The sequence below is a fragment of the Myotis brandtii genome, unplaced genomic scaffold (assembly GCF_000412655.1).
Source record: "Myotis brandtii unplaced genomic scaffold, ASM41265v1 scaffold1083, whole genome shotgun sequence".
Lineage (NCBI taxonomy): Eukaryota > Metazoa > Chordata > Mammalia > Chiroptera > Vespertilionidae > Myotis > Myotis brandtii.
The window spans coordinates 51173-61741 of NW_005353685.1; the positions used below are offsets into that span (position 1 = coordinate 51173).

The window sequence follows — 10569 nt, forward strand, 5'->3', positions numbered from 1 at the left end:
AAAAGCTCTCTAGACTTCACATTATTTTAAAAATCTAAACCTGATACGTAAGCACAGCTGTTTATTACCCACTTTTCAAAGGACAAGGGTCCAGTACCAAGATGTAGTAACTACTTCAGTACACTACCCCTGGAAATGCAAAACTACTAACTCATTTTCCTTTTGTGCAATTTCCATTTGCCTTGGCAAGCAGGCAGATACTAATTTGTACTGAAGATCTGGGAGGTAGACTAAAGGAATCAATTGTCCTCAATGCTTTGCCTTTCTGAAATGCCCCCAATGGGACTGTGTTACTAGTGGGACCTTTCCGGGAGCCGGTCCATCCTTGCTGTTTCAAGGGACCATGGGACCTCAGCATAATGTTGCAAATTTTTGAAGACCAGAGGCTTTGGTGACATCTGGTTTCAAATCCTAGTCCTGCCATTCGCCAGCTGTGTGATCTGGAGCAATGTTGTTTTGCTTCTCAATTCATGTTTTCTCATCTGAGTAATGGGCACAAATAGAGTTATTGTGAGGATTAGGTGAGATAATTGATGTAAAAGTCTGACATAGAGTAAGAAACCTGCATAAATGTTTTCTATTTGTCTTATTAGATATATGAAAAGAGAAAAAAATATTATGTCAAATTTAACACAATTGACAATATGATTTCCAATATTATAAGTGAAAAGTTACTGGAATCATAACTTTCATGAATGAGTCTCAGATATAATAAAAATCTTCTAAAATGTAAAGGGTCATTATGGAGACTTTATGATGTTTTAGAAGGCAAGGATTGAGGGGCTTTTTAACAGGTAGCCCTTTACCAGTACAAAACTAGTCTGAGGAAGCTTCATCCAAAAATTGCCACAGCATCACTTTTAGAAATTCAGATTGAGACCTCCCACCTCCCATGCCCAACTCCACTTTGCATGCATGATGGTTATAAAATTCAGTAAGATAATATAAAGATCAATATGCCATGATAAAAGAAATTTTAAAATATAGTACAGGAACAGTAAATAAGAATTATAAATTTATATGGTCATGTAAATGTTGAACATTTTTAAGACCCAAATTAAAAAAAAATAATTTTTATCATCAGAGAAAAGGGTAGGAAGATTGTTATAGAATAAATAAAATAGAATAAATTTAGTTAACTCTACTAGATATTTTATTTTTCTTTAATTACTTTTAAAATTAATTGAGCCATATAAAACTACATTTATTGTAGCTGTCATTGACTAGAAATGCACTATTCCTTTATGTTTCATTTTCGTTCATTTACTCATTCACTTATTTAACAAATATATATTGATAACCACAGTAAAGTTTGGTTTATGTGGTGAGCTAAAACAGATACAGTCTGTTTAATAGCAAAACATCTCTTTGACAATAGAGTACTTCATAAATTGGCAAAAAATGTTTATGCTTAAATCTTTTTTTATTTTTTTGTGATTCATTATGGCCTTCCAAAAGGCAAATGTAAGAGAATGAAGGTCAAGGTATTTTGTATCTGTGACACAAAATAATGTGAGAACAGACTCTAAAGAATTTAACTTGAAGTGGTTGCTCTTATAGCATACAAAACAGGCTTTGTCTCATTCTACTTGGCTCAGGGTGACAATGTGGATAAGCAACAGTATTGTCCAAAGGCCAAAAGACCCTAGAGTCAAAAATTACAGATGCCTTCACAATACAGTCCAAGTTACTGGAATCTAGAAAAGGGTGAATTTAGAAATACAGTAAACTTTTGTTTATCTTGGAATTCAAACAACTAGCATATGCAAATAGTTATGATGCTTTCCCCTCCTATTGTGCACTCTATTTTTATGAAAAATACAAATAGGAAATATGCTGTTCCCAGAATTTTGGTTTAAAAACCAAAACCTGTGTATGGCACAGGGTCAGTACAGGTTCAGTGTAATTTCCCACATCTTCCACATAGCTATACAGTAAAAGCTGTTCAGAGTCAAATAAATCAAGTCACACCAGACCAACTTTTACTGTGCATTTATTCACACAGGCAACAAGTATGTATTGATTTCCATGTGCTAGGTATGCAAGAGGCCCCAGTACAATTTTATGCAAAGCATTCAGGGAATGTGCATGGATTAGAACCGTTGTGAAAGGAAGTAGTGAGAGGAAAAGGTTGGGAAAGTAGTTTGGAGCCTGACTCTGAAAGACCTTTAAATGTCAGGCTAAAGAATCATGCAAGAATTTTCGAGGCAAGAAATTTTATAATCAAAGGAGTGTTTTAGGAATATTGTACTCATTTGGAAGCAGTTTGCAGGCTTGGGTTCTCCCTGTTCCCCTTCATGGGACCATTGCTGAAATGGGCAAAGGAGCAAGGAAGGGGATTCTGAGAGGTTAATGACTATAACAGGACCCTTCATCTGAGATGGTCAGTGGATTTGCTGGGCCGAAAGAAGTAATGTGAGTCATGAGTCATAGAGAAAAGCTGAAGTTCAATGTGCAAGGGGTACATAATTAGGAAGAGAGCAGGAGCAGAAATAGAAGCTGGGGTATGGACCAAGAATTTAAAACCAGGGAGATGAAAGTAAATGAAAGAAGTCAGAGGCAGAAGAGAAAGGAGGAAGAAGTATGAGAAGAAGCAAGCAAATGGGTAGGTCTACTTGGCTTGAAGAGCCAGGAATTGTGGCAATGGGAACAAAAAAGATGGGGAAGATGGGAGGGATACCATGTAGGAGACATCATTCAGAGTGTCTAGTGCCACCTCTCTATTCTGAGAACAAGAGTGGACCCTGGACTGACATATTTGTATTATACAAGTCTGTCCCTTGTTCATAGCTGATGAAAACCTGACCAAAACTGGGCAAATCATCCTCTCCTGAGAATTTGGAATTTGAGATGTCTATTAAGTTTGAAATCTTCCCATGAACGAAAATGGTGTTAATTTAGAAGATATGTTGGCCACGTAAAAATAAAAACCATAGGGCAGCTTTGGGACAAATATAGAGGTCAACAGGGATGATGCTTAATTTCTTGATGACTTTCTGGTCCTTGGTCCCAATTCTCCCTTGAAACCCTTTTCCAGTTCTTGCCTTTTGAGTCTATAAAACAATCACAATGTCCAATTGCAAGATTGTGACTTGTAATAAGAAATATATATTTGGGACACGTGGATCCAAGATGGCGGCAGTGATGGTTTGGTTGCCGTGGTCCCTGCTGCTTCTCTCCTTCATGTGTGGAACAAGAGCCTTCTATGTCCCTGGGGTCGCGCCAATCAACTTCCACCAGAACGACCCTGTAGAAATCAAGGCTGTGAAGCTCACCAGCTCTCGAACCCAGTTACCTTATGAGTACTACTCACTGCCCCTCTGCCAGCCCTTAAAAATAACCTACAAGGCAGAGAATCGGGGAGAGGTGCTGAGAGGGGACCGGATTGTCAACACCCCTTTCCAGGTTCTCATGAATAGCGAAAAGAAGTGTGAGGTTCTGTGCAGTGAGTCCAACAAACCAGTGACCCTGTCTGTGAAAGAGAGCCGGCTCATGGCGGAGCTGATCACGGAGGACTACTATGTCCACCTCATTGCGGACAACCTGCCTGTGGCCACCAGCTGGAGCTCTACTCCAACTGCGACGGTGATGACAAGAAGGAGGAAAAAGATGTGCAGTTTGAACACGGCTACTGGCTTGGCTTCATGGAAGTGAACAAGATCTACCTGCACAATCACCTCTCCTTCATCCTTTACTACCACCGAGAGGACTTGGAAGAGGACCAGGAGCACACATACCGTGTCGTCCGCTTCGAGGTGATTCCCCAGAGCATCAGGCTGGAGGACCTCAAAACAGATGAGAAGAGTTCATGCACTCTGCCTGAGGGTACCAAATCCTCGCCCCAAGAAATTGATCCCACCAAGGAAAATCAGCTGTTCTTCACCTACTCGGTACACTGGGAGGAAAGTGACATCAAATGGGCCTCTCGCTGGGATACTTATCTGACCATGAGTGATGTGCAGATCCACTGGTTTTCTATCATTAACTCCGTTGTTGTGGTCTTCTTCCTATCAGGCATCCTGAGCATGATTATCATTCGGACCCTCCGGAAGGACATTGCCAACTATAACAAAGAGGATGACATTGAAGACACCATGGAAGAGTCTGGGTGGAAGTTGGCGCACGGTGACGTCTTCAGGCCACCCCAGTACCCCATGATCCTCAGCTCCCTGTTGGGCTCAGGCATTCAGCTCTTCTGTATGATCCTCATCGTCATCTGTGAGTGGGCCTGGTGTGGGAGGCTGTCACCAGAGCAGCATGGGCTGAGTCTGAGAGAAGGGTAGGCTTTTCTCCCTGGAGAAAAAGGTGTGTCAGCATCTCTGGGCCAGATGGAGCTGTCCATCCCAGCAGAAAGGCTAGGTCCTCTCAACCCCAGGCCCTGGTAATTTGATCCTCATCAGAGCTTTGCAGCACTGTTGATAGCCCACCGGGAGCTCTCATGACCACTGCCTGCTTCCTCTTCATGTTCATGGGAGTTTTCGGTGGATTTTCCGCCGGCCGTCTGTACCGCACTCTAAAAGGCCATCGGTGGAAGAAAGGAGCCTTCTGTACAGCGACACTGTACCCTGGCGTGGTTTTGGGCATTTGTTTCGTATTGAATTGCTTCATCTGGGGAAAGCACTCATCAGGAGCGGTGCCCTTCCCCACTATGGTGGCCCTGCTGTGCATGTGGTTCGGGATCTCCCTGCCCCTCGTCTACCTGGGCTACTACTTCGGCTTCAGAAAGCAGCCATATGACAACCCTGTGCGCACCAACCAGATTCCCTGGCAGATCCCTGAACAGCGGTGGTACATGAACCAATTTGTGGGCATTCTCATGGCTGGGATCCTGCCCTTTGGTGCCATGGTCATCAAGCTTTTCTTCATCTTCAGTGCAATCTGGGAGAATCAGTTCTATTACCTCTTTGGCTTCCTATTCCTCGTCTTCATCATCCTGGTGGTATCCTGCTCACAAATCAGCATTGTCATGGTGTACTTTCAGCTGTGTGCAGAGGATTACCGCTGGTGGTGGAGGAATTTCCTAGTCTCCGGGGGATCTGCATTCTACGTCCTGGTCTATGCCATCTTTTATTTTGTTAACAAGCTGGACATCGTCGAGTTCATCCCCTCTCTCCTCTACTTTGGCTACACGGCCCTCATGGTCCTGTCCTTCTGGCTCCTCACGGGCACCATCAGCTTCTATGCAGCCTACATGGTTGTCCACAAGATCTACGCTGCTGTGAAGATAGACTGATGGGGTGGACCATAGCCATGCCCACTCTGTCCATGGACAGGAAGCCACCCTGCGTGGGGAACTGCAGGCACGCAAAATAAAGTAACTCCTGCTTGTTTGGAATGTAACTCCTGGCACAGTGTTCCTGGATCCCAGGGCTGCGTGGGGGGCGGGAGGACCTGTAGATAAATCTTGCATTTTTCTCCATCATCTTCTTCCAATTCTGTGGGGGATGACGTTTTTGTGGGTCGTTTTTTTCTTCAGTACTAAGAAAGTTCCCTTCAGCAGGAACTCTGGGACCTGTTCAAGTTTATTTTTGGTTAGGGGTTTTTTCCTTGTTTTTTGTTTTTTTAACAATGGATCCAGCATGGATAAATCCACCGAGACACTGGGTTTTGGTCACTGTCTCCACCTCAGTTCCTCAGGGCTGTTGGCCACCCCACGACTAACTGGAAAAGGAAACACCAGACCTTCTGGGACTTCAGTGAGGTTTCCAAGCCTCTCACCATCCATCCTCGCCATTGATGCCGTGACAAGCACAGCTCTAGCCCAGACATGCATCCTCAGTGCCAACCTGCCTCTACCAGCCACTTTCCCTCCCTCTTCTCACCTCTCCAGCATTCTCCCAGGGCTGCCCAAGGCAGGGCTTCTAGCCAGGCCTCGGGGTCGTCTTGTCACCAGGAGCAAGTCCCGTCTTGGTTGCTATAAGGAAATCCCCAGAAGTACTAGGGAGCAGTGGAAATTTGCTGGAGCAGAGAAGAGACTTGCAGCGAACTATTTCTGTGCCACAAAATCCTGGATCCAGGGCCAGGTATTTCCAAAGCCAATCCAAGTATATCCACATGTCTGTGCCTGGGCTGAGGGTCTTCACCCTTTAGGATTTCTCCCCAGTCCCTTCCTCAGGGGGTTGCTGTTCTTTGCAAACTGTGCTGCTGGTGGGGTCTCTCTTCCCCCACTTCGAGCAGAACAAGGCCTGGAGACTTCAGTTCTCTTCCTTTAGATGGCTGGGGAGAGGCATTCCCTCCCTGACATCCCCCAGCCTTAGCGCCCATGCACAGCTCTTTTAGCCAAACCCATTCCCCTCCCCCTCCCATTTGAGTTCTTGCCTCCTTTGAGGGACACCCAGAAAACTGCTGGTGAAAAGGAAATGGAAGGTAAGTTCTGTCATTTCTTCCCCAATTCCCAGGGATAGGCAAGGAGCCAGTTACCCCAAGTTAGAGGTAACTAACATGGCAGGTCTGGCTCTTTTATCAACACCCACTCTTGGGGCCAAGTCTTCCCTCCACCCTCACTGCCCACCCACTCTCTGCATGTCACTTTCTCTTAAATTGCAAGAGACCAAACCCACCCTGGGATTAGGGCTTAAGTAACAGCCACTCACCCTTGCTCCAGCCCCTTTGGGACTCCCACCACAAGACAAAGCTCAGGATGCTGGTTAAGCTAGGAACACACTACCCACTTCCCCCTCCCAGGTTATTCTCAGAACGGCCCCTACCAGCTCCACCAATCAAACCAGTGAACTTCTCAACCTTGCCTCACAGTGACTCCATAGTGCCAAGTGGCAGCCACCAAGAATCAGGTTGAAGAAAAGGGAACTCAAGCAGTAGAGAATGATAATGGAGTCTTGTTTATTCAAATCTTGGATTTTTTTTCCCCTAAGAGATTCTCTTTTGGGGGGGAGTAGGGAAATGTACTCCTCATAAAGGATTTAAACATCATCAATTTTTCTGACTTTTTAAATCATCATCATCATTATTTTTAATTAAAAATGCCTGTATGCCTTTTTTTTTGGTCCAATTGTAAATAAATATGCCATTGTCCTGTTAAAAAAAAAAAAGAAATATATATTTGGTCTTCCTTCTCATTTCTGGCCCAGAGCTCCTAAAACACTTGGTATTTCCTAAGTGATGAGAACCATAAAGGTGTCTTTTGTTATGTTAATGTGTGACTTTTGGACCATATTAAGGATGAGGGCTGGTAGCCAGGAGAACTAATTGTCTGATTGGAGGCTTGGAACTTTCAGTCCCATTCCACCATCCAAGAAGGGAAGAGGGGCTGTCACCAGTGATTTAATTAATCATGTCTATATAATGCAACCTCATAAAAACCAAAAAGGAGGGGTTTTGATGAACTTCTTGGTTGGTGAACATGTGGAGATTTTGGGAGAGTGGACACTCACTTTGAGAAGTCATGGAAGCTTCACACCCTTCCCTCACTCCTTGCTCTATGCATCTCTTCCATCTGACTGTTCCTGAGTTATACCCTTTGATAATAAAACATTAACCTAATAAAAAATATTTCTCCGAGTTCTGTGAGCCACACTAGCAAATTAATTGAGCCCAAGGAGAGGGCTGTGGGATTCTCCAGTCTCTACCCAGTGGGTCAGAACCACAGGTGATAACTTGGGCTTGCAATTGTCTGACGTGTGTATGTGTGTGTGTGTGTGTGTGTGTGTGTGTGTGTGTGTGTGTTGGGAGGGAGCAATGGCAGTCCTCTATGACTGAGCTTTTAACTTGTGGGATTTCCAGGTACATAGTGTCAGAATTGAGTTGAATTGTAGGAAACCTAGAAGGTGGAGAATTGCTTGATGGTGTGGGGAAACCCCCCAGCCCCCCCCCACACACACAGTGGAATTGAAGTCAGAATCATTACCAATAAATTCCGTTTTGCTGAAGCCAATGTGAAATGTGTCTGTTAACTGCATCAGATTTAGTAGAGTCTCCACCATCAAGGGTAGAGGTGGCAGGCTGTGTACTTCTTATCTTTGCTGAGATTCCAGTATTTGTGTTCAGAAGGAATGCAACATTAGAGCTAGGGCAAATGACCAAAATCGGTGTAACTAATCTATAGGGGTGGGAGGAGGTATGGAATCATGCAACTGTTACCGGACTAAAGGGATCCATCTGCCTGCATGCATCAGAATCCATTAAGACATCAACAGCATTTAGCAGCAAAGAAAGTAAGGGTTTATTTTCAGGAAGTGCCCCACACCCAGAGACACAGGTGAGCTCATGCTCAAAGACCTGGCTCCCAGATGGCTTCCAGGGGATGGGTTGTGTTGGGGAAAAATTATTAATCATGTTGACTAAGGGAATTAGGGTTGTGGTCAGGGTCATGGTCCCTACTGATTGGTTGGCGCTAGGGGGGTAGTTGATCAGTGCATCTGGTCCTTTTTTTAAAAATTATTTTTTTATTTTTTATTTTTTTTAAATTAAATCTTTATTGTTCAGATTATTACATTTGTTCCTCTTTTTCCCCCCATAACTCCCCTCCTCCCAGTTCCCACCCCACACTCCGTCCTCACTCCCCACCCACTGTCCTCATCCATAGGTGCACGATTTTTGTCCAGTCTCTTCCCGAATCTCCCACACCCCTTTCCCCCGCAAGAATAGTCAGTCCATTCCCTTTCTATGTCCCTGATTCTATTACCAGTGGTCCCAGATTGTGAGAGGAATGTCTGACTGCTGAACATCCCCCTAGAGGTCCCGAATTGCGAGAGAGTGCAGGCTGGGCTGAGGAAACCTTTCCCTCCTACCCCCGTGCATGAGTTTCATGTACCAGGCCTCTAGTACTGGTATAAATTTGTTAGTAAGTACTGTAATTAAATAATTAATTTTGTTTTTTGTGTGTTTTTTAAAAATTTATTATTGAAATTATTACATAGATCTTCCTTTTCCCCACATTAACCTCTTCCAGCCTGCTGCTGTCCCATTCTTCCACAGGCCCTCACCACCCCATCATCTGTGTCCACAGGTTATGCATATAAGCATACAAGTCCATTAATTGATCTCTTCCCTCCCCTGCCTTCCCTCTGAGGTTCAACAGTTTGTTCATGCTTCTGTGTCTCTGGGTCTATTTTTGTCCATCAATTAGTTTATTAGATTTCACATATAGGTGAGATCATATGATACTTACCTTTCTCTGCCTGGCTTATTTTCTTCAGCATAATATTCTCCAGGTCTGGATGGGGCCAGTTTGAATCAAAAGGAAAGAAAGTATAAAATAAAGTTTCTATGTGGTTGCACAAGACAAATACAAAGATTCAGAAGGTAGAAAGAAGGCAGAACAAGTTTGGTAGAAATTCTAAAGGGCTTTCCATGGAGTTTTGAAGCACATTTGGCTTATATAGGGTTGCTGGGTGCATTCAGACCTGCAGTGAGTAATGGTGACTGATTGAATATGGGGGCAAGAAACCTGAAATACTGCCAGGTTCTAAGGTACCTTCTAAGTTATCTAATCTATAATAATAAAAAAGTAATATGCTAATTAGACCGGACAGCCTAACGACCTTCTGGACGTCATTCTGGACGTCCTTCTGGATGAAGCCACGATAGCGGGGGCTGAGGCAGAGGCAGTTAGGGGTGATCAGGCAGGCAGGCAGGTGAGCAGTTAAGAGCCAGTGGTCCCAGATTGTGAGAGGAATGTCTGACTGCTGAACATCCCCCTAGAGGTCCCGAATTGCGAGAGAGTGCAGGCTGGGCTGAGGAAACCTTTCCCTCCTACCCCCGTGCATGAGTTTCATGTACCAGGCCTCTAGTACTGGTATAAATTTGTTAGTAAGTACTGTAATTAAATAATTAAGATTATTGTCATTGCTGATTATATTTTAGTATAGTTCAACTTAATGACAACAACAAGTGTTTATTGAACATGTAACCAAGTACTGTGTTAAGTACATTACCTATATCTGTAATCCTTCAATAATAATATCTCTAATAACTATGTAAGGCAATTGCTATTATATCTGTCTTATGTAGTTATGGTTCATAGAATGAATGGAACTATTTCAGTAATTTTGTGAATTCAGTTATTTTGTGACTGAAGCCAGGTTAGTCTTAACTTTTCATGTCTTTTTTTTGAAGTAATGCGAATACACACAAAAAATATAATAAAATGGAGGTTTTATAGAAACAAGTACATTGCCTGGGTACATGTGGTACCACCTTTCTGGGCTCACAAAATGGACCGATCACAGAAAGCACCAAAGGTCAGGCAGTTCTAACCAGGCTCACAAATGTGGATGGAGTAAAATTCCAAAAAAACTGGACAAGAGATCTCATACTTCTGCTTTTTAAAGCAAAACTTGTCTCAGCCTTGAGGGAACCCTTCCCCTCACCCCCATGCACAAATTTCATGCACTGGGCCTCTAGTACTGGTATAAATTTGTTAGTAAGTACTGTAATTAAATAATTAATTTTGTTTTTTGTGTGTTTTTTAAAAATTTATTATTGAAATTATTACATAGATCTTCCTTTTCCCCACATTAACCTCTTCCAGCCTTCTGCTGTCCCATTCTTCCACAGGCCCTCACCACCCCATCATCTGTGTCCACAGGTTATGCATATAAGCATACAAGT

General features: G+C 43.4%; 1 protein-coding gene across 1 annotated transcript; it reads left to right on the forward strand.

The window, feature by feature from the left end:
- Positions 1–3127: 3127 nt before the first annotated feature.
- LOC102251447 (transmembrane 9 superfamily member 4-like) lies at positions 3128–6179 on the forward strand. Its single transcript, XM_014542572.1, is given in 3 exon segments — positions 3128–3556; positions 3559–4252; positions 4423–6179. Coding segments are annotated over 3 exon segments (1929 nt in total). The 5' UTR covers positions 3128–3132; the 3' UTR covers positions 5234–6179.
- Positions 6180–10569: the final 4390 nt, after the last annotated feature.